The sequence below is a fragment of the Hippocampus comes genome, unplaced genomic scaffold (assembly GCF_001891065.2).
Source record: "Hippocampus comes isolate QL1 unplaced genomic scaffold, H_comes_QL1_v1.1 scaffold157, whole genome shotgun sequence".
In the NCBI taxonomy this organism is placed as follows: domain Eukaryota; kingdom Metazoa; phylum Chordata; class Actinopteri; order Syngnathiformes; family Syngnathidae; genus Hippocampus; species Hippocampus comes.
The window spans coordinates 304,783-319,666 of record NW_017805149.1 but is presented as its reverse complement, the minus strand read 5'-3'; the positions used below and the strand labels follow the sequence as shown (position 1 = coordinate 319,666).

The window sequence follows — 14,884 nt, the reverse complement described above, 5'->3', positions numbered from 1 at the left end:
GAGGATAAGCGGTTCTGTGAATGATTGAGTGAAAAAATAACAATAAAAATCCAAGCACATACCTTCTTTCATTTTGGTATCATCAATCAGGGTCATAAATCAAGGTGCACATTCCTTTTTAACATCTCTGATAATGGAATGGAAAAAATGTTTAGTTTTTTTTTTTTTTTTGCAGGGTATCAAAACACAACATTCACTGTCAAACACTTTTAAGTGTTAAAAGGTATTAATAACCAACAATAATGTATCAATCATCTGCATAAACACCCTTTTGGAATAGTGATCCTCCTGTCACAAAGGTACAAACTGTAGCATAACATGCCAAGGCAGCCTCCTCCAGATAAAAGCATATCACTTCATAGAATCCATAACCCATCAAGGCAAAATGAATACCAAGGTGGAGTAAGGCAGCATCCTTTCAGAACTTGATGCACACGTGAGAAGCATGCTTCCATCATTCCCATGTCCTATTAGCTGGGTCCCACTGCAATCAGGGCTGCTGCACTGTGTAGGATGACATGTTTCAAAACTTCACACGCCAAATGAAAAGTCACCAGTGGCATGCAATACTAGGTTTTCCTTGGCAAAAACTACAAGACGACGAGCAAGATGGACACGTCTCACTTGATCCACACACGATAGCTGCTATATATCCATATACGGTATTTTCTGCACGATAAGGTGCTTCGGATTATAAGGCGCCCCTTCACTGAATGGCCTATTTTAAAACAGTTTTCATGTATAGGGCACACTGCATTATAAGACATAGAATAGAAGCTCCGATAGTGGCTGCAGTTGTGCTATTCATCCACTAGATGGTGCTACGCTAAAGAAATACAATACAATACAGTTTTATTTATAGAGAGCCTTCCCAACCTCTGCAGCTGTAACAAAGCTATTTACAGAACGTTTAAAATACAGGCGCACCTTCACTGAATGGCCTATTTTAAAACAGTTTTCATGTATAGGGCGCACTGCATTATAAGACACATAGAATAGAAGCTCCAATAGTGGCTGCAGTTGTGCTATTCATCCACTAGATGGTGCTACGCTAAAGGAATACAATACAATACAGTTTTATTTATATCGAGCCTTCCCAACCTCTGCAGCTGTAACAAAGCTATTAGAACTGGTCACAAACACGGACATATAAATACAAATGGCATTAAAAATAAAAATAAATGAAAAACAAAAGTTCTGAAGACAATTCATTCAACAAAAAGGCACACAGACCTTGTGGGCTCACATCCACAAGGGGCTAAATATCCTTAGAGGTCTTGCTTGTCTCCTTCTTCCTTCGTTTAGTCAGTAGTTAACTATGCTTTTGGTATAATCTTCGTTTGATAATGGCTGCGCAGAGCTCACAAAGAAGTTGTCAATTAGTGTCGGGCAGAACCCTTTTCGGTTACAATTGGTTTCTGCTAATAATCACCACTAGATGGCATAGGAACACTAACAGGGAAACAACTCAATGGGGAATGCGCAGAGACCGTTTACACCATATATAAAGCACATCGGAATATAGGGCCCACTGTCGGTTTATGAAAAAATTGAATGCTTTTAAGTGCGCCTTATAGTGTGGAAAATACGGTATATAGACTTGATGCCATGTTATATACGTGGGAAAAACGAAAACACCAGACTTACATGCTGTCTTATAAACAGTGCACAGTGCTGGTTTTTGCTGGTAAGCTAATGTGGTCATCTCTCGACTTCCGCGCAACAGAAAAAGCTCCAACACTGCTTTCAAGGAATGGAAATAATGTATTTTCATGTCACTGAGGAAAATTGCTGTTCAGAATTTTGGGTGGGTGGACTCTACGTTATGGGGAAAGATGCAGCAAAAGAGTTCATTAAAAAGAAAGATTTTAGCAGATAAACTAAAAATTAATCGGGTTGTTAATTTCTCAGTAGACGTGAAAATGCCGCACATACTTTGCTTGGTCCAATTTCAGGCTTGGATTGATGATGCACTGGAATACTGCATGCACTCTTCCTCAAACTGAGGTCACATCAAACGTACCCACAGTTGCATTACAGTAATGTCCAACTCCCCCATGTCATGTGTTGCTCTGTGATATGATTTGAGCCTTCAGACATACGTCATGCCAAAAGCCTGTCGGTACATTTGATCACTGTTGCATGTGATGACAATGAGGAGGACATTCGAGAAGAGTCCAACTGTGTTATGACAGTGCCTAGTCTGAGAAGAGAATTCATTGAACAACCACTTCAGGATATTTGGTCCTGGAACCACTCTTCCAGTGGGAGTTTTTTTTTTTTTTTAACTTGGTGCACCATACCTTGTTCATACAGAAACTCGACATAGAGCCCAAACATCTGAGCTCTTCAGAAGGGAGCACTGTTGATATTCGCCCTCCAGGAGATGGGGTGGATTCGGTGGAAATGGAGCCAGAAGAGTCGATGGACCCAGAGGCCTGCTTTACTGAGGGTGAGATGGTGACAAGTAGCCTTTGATAGGTCCACGAAAAGTGGGAAGGAAGTGCTCTGAGTGCATAGAAATGCTCATCAAGTTTGAAAGAAAAAAAAAACAGTAGTCTTGCTTTAATAATTTATCCTGGCATTTTGTCCAACTCGACCACCATTCCTCATGTGCTAATATCCTGCTCAGTTGCATGTGAGCATGGAATTTAGAAATCAACTGCAGTAAATCCAGCGCTTTGCTGAAAAACTCAGCACCAGGGACGTGGAGATGACCCCATTAAAATCCCAAAGAAAATCCGCTTATGTTGGAAAACAAATGTTTCATTCACTTGTTTCTTTCTCCGCGACCGTAGGATGCGTCAGCAGATTCCAGTGCTGCCAGGTCAATGAGGAAGCAGCCGGGTTTAAGAGTTGGTGGACACTCAGGAAAACCTGTTTTGTCATCGTGGAGCACAACTGGTTTGAATCCTTTATCATTTTTATGATCCTGCTCAGCAGTGGTGCGTTGGTGAGTCTCAATGTGCGGTTTCGTTCACTCGTACCCAATTCAAAGTTCATTCATTCCCATCATGGCGTAACGTATTTTTTTTAACTTAAAAAAAAAAAAATCAATTTTGCCCAGGCTTTTGAAGACATTTATATTGAACAGAGGAGGACCATCAAAACGATGCTGGAGTACGCTGACAAAGTCTTTACGTACGTCTTCATCCTGGAGATGCTGTTGAAGTGGGTGGCCTATGGCTTTGTCAAGTACTTCACCAACGCCTGGTGCTGGCTCGACTTCCTCATTGTTGACGTACGTACGATACCGAACATCGTTCATCTATAACCGCTTCAAACAACAAAGCGTATGCCGAAAAAGTAGTGAAGATTGCACGAACTGTTCTTTTGATGGTGGCACGGGCACCCGCGGCGGCTCCTCTCTCTCCTGCGGTTGAGAAGAAGGACATTTCATCTGTGCTGTATGTTTCACATGTTGCACATTTGAGAATAAATTTGACTTGAGACTTGATGTTTAGCTCTGGGTGAAGTCTGGCTTCTTCATTTCATGTTTGTATCGTTCACACTTCACGGGCGGAATAAATTTGACTTGAGACTTGATGTTTAGCTCTGAGTGAAGTCTGGCTTCTTCATTTCAATGTTTGTATCGTTCACACTTCAGGGGCTACATTGAGTTTCGACTAAAACGTCTTCACATCAGTAAGACTGGTTGTGTGGCCTTTCATGGTTTCCGCCCCGCTTATGCCGTCCGCCCTGTGGTCTCAGGTGTCCCTCGTCAGCCTGGTGGCCAACGCTCTGGGCTACTCCGAGCTCAGCGCCATCAAATCTCTGAGGACACTGCGAGCCCTCCGGCCACTGAGAGCCTTATCTCGGTTCGAGGGCATGAGGGTAAGTAAGACGCTCTTGTAAGTCAAGCTTTGTTGCCAAGTAATTCTGAGACAAAAATCACGCTAAGTGCTCCATTGGACGTCGTCGGCAACGTCGTTTTCTTTGTGTAGCAATGGATACATGACATGAGAATTTAAAAATGTGTAATTTTGAATCGAACTGCATGTTCTCCTTCCAGTTCAGCTCTGTACTTCTTCTATCTGCATGTTTCTTTTGACATTGTGTCGATGGGATCGCAGACATTGCTTTTTGACGCTGCTTGTTTGGTGCCTTGTAAATGTGACCTGTAATCTTTTTTCTTTGTTGTGTGTCTTTTTTCATTTACAGTCAGACAAAATGTTGTGACCTCATCCTGCCTCTAAGGTTTTTTTCTGTTTTGCTTTTTTTCCTATGAATTTGTACACTTTTACTGAATCAACCTTCACCTTCTTAACTGTCTGGTAGTCAAAGCTGTTGTGTGCAGATACCACTCAATCAATGTAGCCTTTGAATAATGTAAAAAAAAAAAAAAACAATAGTCAAGTGATTAGAAGATTGAAATGGTGACTAATCCAAAATGAAGCAGCTTTTATTTCGGGAAGGAGAGCCCCTTCATTTGAGCAACAAGAAGGTGCTGAGTTTGTCTGTATTTTGAACGTGTCCAGGTTGTGGTGAACGCACTACTGGGGGCCATTCCCTCCATCATGAATGTGCTGCTGGTCTGCCTCATCTTTTGGCTCATCTTCAGCATCATGGGGGTCAACCTGTTCGCAGGGAAGTACTACTACTGCGTCAACACCACCACCGACAAGGTCTTCCCCATCGAGGAAGTCAACAACAAGTCCGAGTGCCTGAATCTGGTCAACGACAGCGCCCGGTGGAAGAACGTCAAAATCAATTTTGACAACGTCGGCGCTGGTTATTTGGCGTTGTTGCAAGTGGTGAGGCGTTCAAAAAGTCCCGACGTGCCTTTTTGTGTGTCATTCAACGTTACAGGTCTGGAATAGAGGCTAATAAGTAACCGTTGTTGTCAGAAGATATTACGTAACAACTATTGCCACAATACACCTTGTTAGATGAAAGAGGAGACAATTAAAGTCTCCTTTAACCAGTGCACCGGAGACGTCCTCATAGTAGATACATTTTCCTTCAAAAAGTTCAGAACAGTGAAGCCAATTCCTTCACTGTAGCTGTACACTGAAGACAATTGTCCTTGACATTCGAGGAACATTTCAACTTTTTTTTTTTCAAGGTCTGGGGCATGAGATTCCACCCAATATTTGAATCTAATTTTGTGAGTCGTTTGCTTACAATGTCTGCATTCAACCTGACATCGCCCTTCATTTTTCTTCTCCTTTGACTGCAGCCCCTTTTAGTGCCCATTTGACTTTGTTCATTAAGTATGAGGGCGACTCGAGGGATCACTTAAAATTGATCAATGGAGTTGTTGAGCTAATGCCGGAAGGAAAAGTCGTCCCAAAATGAAAAAATAGATCTATTTTTTTCCCCTTAGCCTCCTGACATGTACTGTTTGCATTGAAGACGTGGCGGCGAACAGACGGGAGCTAGTTGACTTAAGAGGCACATTTTCGTTGTTCGTTTGGAATTGTTTTATGTTTGCAGCATCTACCGTCCGCTTAAAGGCTGTGAGCAACAAGGCAAGTCGCGCGACCAAATGATTTCAATATTTCTGAGACGTGCAGCAGCAAATGCAAGGGAAAAGAAGCGCCCGCTTAGAAACAAGTAAATATGGACCTTCACAGAATCATTTTCACGTTGTTTCGCATATGACACGAAAGGAGCATGGTGAAAGGCAACCGTCAAGACGATGGTGCGGAACATTGTCAAAGACACTCTGCCACTGTTACAAAAGCAGTCATTTATCGACGTCTGTTAGTAGCATGAAATAAACTTCCCATGACTCAATATTACAGCTAATACAGACTAGCTCTTTATATCCCGAAAGTGCATGTAACCGGGTTAAGTGTGAAGCCTGAGGTCATAGACTTGAGATGTTCAACTCAAAGATGGCCAAGGTTCGACTAGTTTCAGTCAAGTCAAGAATAACTGTTGATTTAACTATTGTTTGTTACATGGTTACATGGTTATGGTTTGGTAACAAGAAAATGCTTAGAATATATCTCTTATTTATTACATATGAGAACTTAAAATTTTGGTAGACATTTTAGAAAGGATCATGGAAGTTGACATGTTTGAACTGCTTTCGCGGGCCACATAAAATGATGTGGGGGGCCAGATGTGGCCCCCGGGCCTTGAGTTTGACATCTCTGATTTAGAGTGTTCCATTAACCTGCCATACATGTTTTTGGAATGTGGGAGGAAACCGGAGTACCCGGAGAAAACCCACGCAGGGAACATGGCAAACTCCACACAGGAAGGCCGGAGCCGGGATCGAATACATGACCTCTGCACTGTGAGGTGGACGCGCTAACCATTCGACTACCGGGGAGCCCGGAAAAAAAAAATCTATGAAAATCAAAAATTTGAATTTCCTTGTCGACATTTGCAACGTTTCCCACAGCAAAAGTAACATATTTGTTGGCACTGTTCCGATCATTTGGGAGGGGAGTGGAGATGGTTTGCTATCTGGACAGAAACACCGATACTGACTCATCGATTGTGATCTGTTGTTAGGCAACATTTAAGGGCTGGATGGACATTATGTATGCAGCTGTGGATTCTCGCAACGTAAGTTTCTTTCAAACCGCAAAAAATAGTTTCGCCATAAATTTGTCTTGCAATTTACACAAGTGACATTTTTTTTCCCTTTTCTTTCTGTCTGCATCGGAGGAAACCAGAGTACCCGAAGAAAACCCACGCAGGGAACATGCCGGAGCCAGGTTCGAACACACGACCTCTGCACTGTGAGGTGGATGCGCTAACCACTGAACCACCGGGCCGCCCAAAAAAAAATCAATGAAAATCAAAAATTTGAATCTCTTTGTCGACATTTGCAACGTTTCCCACAGCAAAAGTAACATATTTGTTGGCACTGTTCCGATCATTTGGGAGGGGAGTGGAGATGGTTTGCTATCTGGACAGAAACACCGATACTGACTCATCGATTGTGATCTGTTGTTAGGCAACATTTAAGGGCTGGATGGACATTATGTATGCAGCTGTGGATTCTCGCAACGTAAGTTTCTTTCAAACCGCAAAAAATTGTTTCGTCATAAATTTGTCTTGCCATTTACACAAGTGACATTTTTTCTTTTCTTTCTGCCTGCATCACTCTAGCTGGAAGATCAGCCCAAATACGAAGTCAACTTGTATATGTACCTGTACTTTGTCATCTTCATCATCTTTGGTTCCTTTTTCACCCTCAACCTTTTTATCGGCGTAATCATTGACAACTTCAACCAGCAGAAGAAAAAGATAAGTAGTCTTCTTCTTCTGGGATGTCTCTTGAGCTTCCCGATGTTTCCCTTTTGTGGTTGTCACAATCTTTGGTTGTGTTTTCTCCTATACTTTGGAGGGCAAGATATCTTCATGACAGAGGAACAGAAGAAATATTACAACGCTATGAAGAAGTTGGGCTCAAAGAAACCACAAAAACCAATTCCTCGGCCCGCGGTAAGTTTTCCCCTGACCTTTGGACATTCTCGTCCTGAACCTTGATCATCCCAACGCGTGACTTGTGTTTCTTGTCCGGTTCGGCCCTCAGAATGCATTTCAAGGCTGTGTCTTCGACTGCATAACGAAGCAGGCTTTTGACATTGTTATCATGATCCTCATCTGCCTAAACATGGTGACCATGATGGTGGAGACCGACGACCAGACCCCAGACATGGACGACATCCTTTACTGGATCAACCTGGTCTTCATTGTGCTCTTCACAGGGGAGTGCGTCCTGAAGATGATCTCCTTGCGTCACTATTATTTCACCATAGGTTGGAATATATTTGATTTTGTGGTGGTGATCCTGTCCATTGTAGGTAAGAATAATCCTTTGTTTCGTGGCTACGTTTCAAACACCCCCCCCGTTGGTTTTTCGTTTGAAATGTGCGAAATGGATCTTTTTACCTTTTGCAGGTATGTTTTTGTCCGAGGTGATCGAGAAATACTTTGTGTCGCCGACGTTATTCCGAGTGATCCGTCTGGCCAGGATCGGCCGCATTCTCCGCCTTATCAAGGGAGCCAAGGGCATTCGGACGCTCCTCTTTGCCCTGATGATGTCACTTCCCGCCCTCTTTAATATCGGTCTCCTCCTCTTCTTGGTCATGTTCATCTACGCAATTTTCGGCATGTCCAACTTTGCCTACGTCAAACGGGAGTCCGGAATCGATGACATGTTCAATTTCGAGACCTTTGGGAACAGTATGATCTGCTTGTTCCAGATCACTACCTCAGCCGGGTGGGATGGTCTGCTGGCACCCATCCTGAACAAGCGGGAACCCGACTGCGACAGCCAAATGGAGCACCCGGGCAACTATTACAAAGGCAACTGTGGCAACCCGTCGGTGGGTATTTTCTTTTTCGTCAGCTACATCATCATTTGCTTCCTTATCGTGGTCAACATGTACATTGCCGTCATCCTGGAGAACTTCAGCGTGGCAACGGAAGAGAGCGCCGAGCCGCTGAGCGAGGATGACTTTGAGATGTTTTACGAAGTCTGGGAGCGCTTTGACCCCGACGCCACGCAGTTCGTGGAGTACAGCAAACTGTCGGACTTTGCCGACGCGCTGGACCCGCCGTTGCGCATGCCCAAGCCCAACATGATTCAGCTCATCTCCATGGACTTGCCCATGGTCAGCGGCGAGCGCATCCACTGCCTCGACATCCTGTTTGCCTTCACCAAGCGAGTACTCGGGGAAGGCGGCGAGATGGATGTGTTGCGCGGGCAGATGGAGGAGCGCTTCATGGCATCCAATCCTTCAAAGGTGTCGTACGAGCCCATCACCACCACCCTCCGCCGCAAGCAGGAAGACATGTCCTCCGTCATCATCCAGAGAGCCTTCCGCCGCTACATGATTTGCACGGCCGTGAAGAAGGCCTCGGCCCTCTACAAAGAGCAGCTCAAAGAGGGCTTACGTGACCCCGACAAGGACGTGATGGTCATCGGCAAATTCAATGAGAACTCCACCTCGGACAAAACTGACATGACCCCGTCCACGGCTTCCCCTCCCTCTTACAACAGCGTGACAAAATCTGACAAGGACAAATATGAGAAAGAAAACTGTGAGAAGAAAAAAGACTCGCAAGAGCGAAAGAAATGAGTTCACCCCCCCACCCCCGTCATCCCGTGCGCTTGTCTGTTGGTCGCTCGGAGTCGACGGATGCCCCGAGTCGAGGGGGTCGAGTACGTTGTGTATAAAGTGCATCCACAAGGACATCTGAAGGGACCAAATCATCCACAAGACGCGGCCAGACTGAAGTGACTCACTCGTGCTAACGCTTGTGATTTTCCGTTTGGTTGTTTTGTTCATTGACACACATCCGTGTACTATCAAGTCGTCTGTAGTTAGTGCCGCTGCGATAAATACAGTGTCATTCATTTTAAAATGGCTGTATTACCCCAAACTACTCTGCTATTTTTTTTTCTTCTTCTTCTCTCGATGGGGCTGGGGGATAAAGTTGTACTTTGTGTTTTGCTCGTTTGCTTTTTTGTGACCAGTAAATCACAAGACAGCAAAAATACTTTGAACTCCTCCACTTGGGGAAGGAGTTCCGCCCTCATGGCTGAAGACCGCGGTCTCAGATTGAGTGTTTCTGCTTCCCTTCTTTGCCGCTTTGAACTGTGCCTGTCAAGAGTTGAAGGTAATGAGCCGATGAAGCCAACCAAAAGGCAATTCCGCAGTCTCCCCAAGTTCGGCGTACAAAGTATATGCAGCCAAAACAGAGAGCTAACGGTACAGTTCCATCACGACCCATGGAGGTAAGATTCAGTCGAAAATATAGATTAAAAAATAAAACGTATTCTCCAGGTGATACAAGTATAAGGGTAAACTCTACAAAAAAAAAGAGGTGTGTTTCTATGCTTTCCTTTTAATGACGGTAAGTTGGCCGGTTTTGATAAAACTGCGGCTCAGCCAGCAACACAGGAACTGTCGTTGATGACAAGCTAGAATTGTTCTCAACTTTCATGGAGAGTAGCGTGACTTAACCTTTATTGAGCAAATGCACATATTTTACATGGGAAAACCTCTTACGGAATACCACCAAACGAAAATGCCACAAAAAGTGGATGCACGGGTTTTAATTGTGTACCCTCTGTTGCCTTGAGGAAGAGCATTTGATTGTCACTGTACATCGCTTGCATAGATAGATGAAAAAAAGATACATGATTTGTCGTAAATATTTTCAGACCAATGAAGAAAACCTGGATTAATTTCCCCCGGCACACCTGACCTCTCACTCACTGGCTGGGAATCACTGCACAACAGGGCCCTCCAAAAGTATTGAAACGGCAAGGTCAATTCCTTTTTCTTTTTTTTTTTTGGATAAATAAGTATCCAAAAAATTTCCAAAGTTTCCAATTAAATGATGAATATCACACAAAATGTCAGCTTTTATTTCATGGATGCGTGAGACAACTCAGGGCACCTTTTGTTTCAAGCCACCCTTTTTGGCAAGTAAGCAAAAGTATTGGATTCGACATGAAACTAAATTGAAGTAACTTTTCATATTTGGTGGCATAAGCCTGACATGGAATAACTGCAACAAGCTTGTGACCCGTTGATTTCACCAGATGGTTGCGATCTTCATTTGAAATGTCCCCCCCCCCCATTTGTTGCATTGAGACTCGGCAGTGTGTTTTACATCATTATCTTGTCGCATGATGAAGTTTCTCTGAATTAGTCTGCAAGCATTTGCCTGTAAATTGCCATCCAAAAATGGTTTGCGGACTTCAGAATTCATTCTGCTGCCATCATTTCCATTCCAATGCCTTTGCTCTCACTTGAAAAGTGGGTGGCTTCAAACAAAAAGGTGCTCTGTCACGAATAAATACATCTATATGTAAATACATTTTTTTTAAAAAAGCTGGAATTCTGAACTTTTGTCTCATATTCATCTTTTGATCTAAAACCCAAATGTCTTCTGAACAAAACAAAAACAACCGACCTTGCCATTCCAATACCTTTGGAGTTAAAATAGGAATTGCTTCTGATCTTCACTGAATGTGCATTACAGGGCCGTACTGCTTTTTTTTTTAACATACAAAATCACACATGTTGAATAAGCATTTCACAGATTTAAAGTAAAATTCAATCCTCTCTCTGTCATGGCACGCAACACAGAAAATTGAACATCGGCATCAGAACAAATAAAACACCCAAAACAGGATCGTTGGTAGAAAATGAATGAATGGATCGAGTCGTACAGCAAAATTGACTTGTGCGGTTACATGCTAATCTAGGCTCATGGACCCAACTCATAAAACATCAAGCTTGAGGTGTGGTTTTTTCCTCTAGTGCCTCGTGACAAGAAAACAAATGTGTTGTATTGTCCCTAATTATTGACCAAGTCCTGTTTCTGTTCTCCCAACCCACAAACCAAAACAATAGAGAATGCAGTGGTGCCTTGAGATACGAGATTCATTTCTTCCGTGATCACGCCCACGGAACTGAAATCATTTTTGTTGCGTTTATTGCCGCTATATAGCAAGATGCCACTGTATGACCTTTCGAGATCTATTCTAGAACATGCCAACACGTGACAGGAGACAGTTACAGTACGACACTGTTAAATAAGTGGTTTGTTGTAGTGATTTGTAAATAATCCTATTTTGGGCCAAGGCTTGATTAAAGTGCACCTTTTTTTTACTCCAAGGTTTTATTGTATGGGATGATCATTATTGTGTGTGCGTGCGCGTGCGTGTGAGGCAAGGTCCAGGGGGCCAGTCACATTTTAGTAATGAACAAGTCTTATTATTTTTGTTGTGCATATAATAAAAACACAGCAGTTCTCTTTATGTATATGTTTTAGTGAACCGCTTGCTGTCTTATTATTGTTTAAATGCCCCAAAAATAAAATTACATATTTTTCCTAAAATTTGTCTTTTTAAATTTATTTTTATTGCAGTTTTCTGATGGTTTTTTTTTCCTTTTGTTTTCTGTTTTTGTCATTCGACACCGCTGGCACTGATTGGTTCATTATTGGCACATGATGCAACATTTCCGAAAACATTATTCTACGCGCAGCCTGGTGGACCAGCATGTCAACCTCACAGTGCAGAGGTTCAATTCCAGCTCTAGCTTTCCTGTGTGGAGTTTGCATGTTCTCCCTGGGCCTGCGTGGGTTTTCTCCGGGTACTACGGTTTCCTCCCACATTCCAAAAACATGCATGGCAGGTTAATGGAACACTCTAAATTGTCCCTAAGTGTTAGCGTGGATGGTTGTTTGCCAATGTGTGCCCTGCGATTGGCTGGCAACTGGTTCAGGGTGTCCCTCACCTACTGCCTGAAGACGGCTGGGATAGGCTCCAGCACCCCCCACGACCCTTGTGAGAATAAGCGGATCGGACAATGGATGGATGGACCATTCCACACTACCACTAGCTACATTAATTGTTTTCTTCTTCTTCAAACTCAGCAATTATTATTTCGGTGAAGCACAGCGGATTTAGGTAGATTGAAAGGAAAACAGTACCGACGCGTTGACATTTTGGCGAGAGTCAATGATAACAGTTTGTGCTGAAGGTGAAATTTGTCAATCTGTTGCATTAAGATCTACTTAAAAAATAACAAGTAAAACAATGAAACCTGAATGTGTATGGGAAGGTGACAATAGGGTTAAAAGAAAGAGGTCGGAAAATGAGGTTAAGATAAACTGAGACCACCATCACCCTTCTGTTCTCTCCCTTCCAGTTTCCTGGCAACCATCACGAACCCCACCCCATGCTTCACCGACCTCATCATTAGCCTCCCGATTTCTTGCTTTGCAAAACATTCCAATGTAAAAGCCCCGAACATCATTTGCCCCCGAAGACATCGCATACAAAACCGCCAGAGGGTAATAACCAGATGTGTCAACCAAAGGTATACAGTACAAGTACAGAAATTAAAAAAAAAAAACTAACTCATGTAAAAGTACACTTACCGGTTTGCGGGAAGAGGATTGGGGCCAACAAAGAAAAAATAAACAAGAGGATTAGGGCCAATGAAGAACAAAAACTAAATATAAATTAAAAAAAAAATACTCAATCACCGTATCACAAAATCGCTTAATTTTAAAGTATGAAGCACAAATGTAATACTAATCTCCACATTTGTAAATGAAATACACAGGCAAACGTGCTGCGACTCTTAAATGTTGAAAACCCTTCAGAATGTACTCAATTACATTTATGCTTGAAACTTACTCTAAACTATTTTTAATATGCAACTATCATAATAAAGTCCCCATTCAGACAGCAGTTCATCAACTGTTGACTTCTATTTATGCGTGCGTGTGCACATACTTCAAATGATGTCGCCTTGAATTGCGGCACGTCACTACAATACTTCTACGACATGACCGTGTGATCGGTGTGTTCAGTTCACGATGATTTAGCTGCATAGATGCTCCAGCCGGCCACTGTCATCCACACAAAGGGGTTAGATGTCGACGGTGGTGTTGTTTTAACAACGTTATGTGGCGTCACAGTGACGTACCCATGTAAATGGTTACTTTCTACTTATTCACGTCTGTAACCTGGGTGCATCCGTTCTCAGAAATAGAAAATAAAGTCAGAATTCAGAGAATAAAGTCAGATACCTGACTTTAATGTCAGAATTATTTGATGAAAAATTATTTTTTAATTCAGAAAATGCAAGATTAGATGGCTAGGGGAAAAAAAATCCACGCCGCGAGGCGGCGTCAAAGCATCTTTTAAGCGAGTTGTAAACAGCCACAAAACACAGAAGGAAAACACAGATGCGCATGCGCACCAGAGTCCGTTCGGCGGAAATATATGAGGAAATGTGGAGGCGTACGCTTCGTCCATCTAGATTTTATTAAGATGCAATCCCTTTTCGTAGTTTCATACGTTCATCGTTTTAACAAATATTGGGATGCTTTCGTCTTTAGTTCGTTTTTAAGCTAGCCACTCTGCTATCGCTTTTACTTGTCACCAACTTCTTTTGTCTATTTAGAGTGAAGGCCCAAATGTCTACTGACTGTACCTCAGATAAAATGCCACCACGTTTTTGATATTTATTTCCCTTAGTTCATTAATGGATTATGACATGGCGTATTTATTTCACCCTCCGACATTTTCAAACCAAAATAATTAACCTCAGACGTGACTCATGGCGTCCTCAAAAGCAGATAGCGCTGTGAGCAAAGACACAAATTGTTCGAAAGAAAATAGCAGCGGTTCCTCGGGTGAAACGTCAGACAACCACCAGATGTATTGCCTTGAAGACTTGGTGAGCATCGCCACAGTGGGTGAGTCGCAATTTCATACTATGACCACCAAGATCTTTACATTCGGTGTTCGCCTTCAAGAGCTTTTAAAAAAAATGTATGACAACAGTAGGCGCCTGGGTTCTTCCGGGTGGGAGAGGTGACTGACCACCATTGACTTGAACTGAAAACGATGACAAACGGTGTAGTGTTCAAATCGCTGTTTTATAGGGAAGATCGCAAATCTGCCTACCCTACCCCGCCAGATTAATCATTCAGGTTTTAAGAAACACCTTTTGGTGACTTGGATCCTAAGCAGAGGTGGGAATGCTCCAATGAGGCCTGTTGTTTGGTCGGTTTGTGTGTACCCCACTGAACCAATACCCTTGCTTTCTTGTGTCCCATTTACTGACAGGTACAGGAACCTTTGGTCGAGTATTCCTGGTTAGGGACAAGACCAGCAGGACCTTCTATGCTCTGAAACAGATGAGGATCCCCGATGTGATCCGACTGAAGCAGGAGGAGCATGTCCACAACGAGAAGGCGGTTTTGAAAGAGGTCAACCACCCCTTCCTCATACGATTGTGAGTTCGTTCGCCATCCTCATCATATTCATGTACACAGTGAGAACCCTGCCAATATCGTATGGAAGATCAAGATTGTAGACCTCATGCAGGGAGTTGGGGGGGGGGGGGAAAACTTTCCAAAGCACCCAGAGAAAGGA

General features: G+C 43.0%; 2 protein-coding genes across 7 annotated transcripts in view; both read left to right on the top strand.

Annotated features, from left to right (window-relative positions):
• LOC109514752 (sodium channel protein type 2 subunit alpha-like) overlaps positions 1-10,102 on the top strand; it is a 31,098-nt gene extending 20,996 nt beyond the window's left edge. For 3 of the 6 annotated variants that reach the window (XM_019868117.1, XM_019868112.1, XM_019868116.1), the window contains 10 exons: positions 2,317-2,452; positions 2,799-2,953; positions 3,068-3,241; positions 3,712-3,834; positions 4,479-4,754; positions 6,469-6,522; positions 7,072-7,209; positions 7,303-7,407; positions 7,499-7,769; positions 7,867-10,102. In XM_019868117.1, the coding sequence (XP_019723676.1) occupies positions 2,317-2,452; positions 2,799-2,953; positions 3,068-3,241; positions 3,712-3,834; positions 4,479-4,754; positions 6,469-6,522; positions 7,072-7,209; positions 7,303-7,407; positions 7,499-7,769; positions 7,867-9,050 (2,616 nt within the window). In that variant the 3' untranslated portion in view covers positions 9,051-10,102. Of the gene's footprint in view, positions 1-2,316; positions 2,453-2,798; positions 2,954-3,067; positions 3,242-3,711; positions 3,835-4,478; positions 4,755-6,468; positions 6,523-6,916; positions 6,971-7,071; positions 7,210-7,302; positions 7,408-7,498; positions 7,770-7,866 lie in introns of all 6 variants that reach the window. The other 3 variants (XM_019868113.1, XM_019868115.1, XM_019868114.1) reach the window with 3 other exon arrangements.
• A 3,586-nt stretch (positions 10,103-13,688) lies between these two features.
• prkx (protein kinase X-linked) overlaps positions 13,689-14,884 on the top strand; it is a 7,187-nt gene continuing 5,991 nt past the window's right edge. Inside the window, exons 1-2 of the mRNA XM_019868155.1 lie at positions 13,689-14,202; positions 14,576-14,744. Coding sequence (XP_019723714.1) covers positions 14,064-14,202; positions 14,576-14,744 — 308 coding nt within the window. The 5' untranslated portion in view covers positions 13,689-14,063. The remainder of the gene's footprint in view (positions 14,203-14,575; positions 14,745-14,884) is intronic.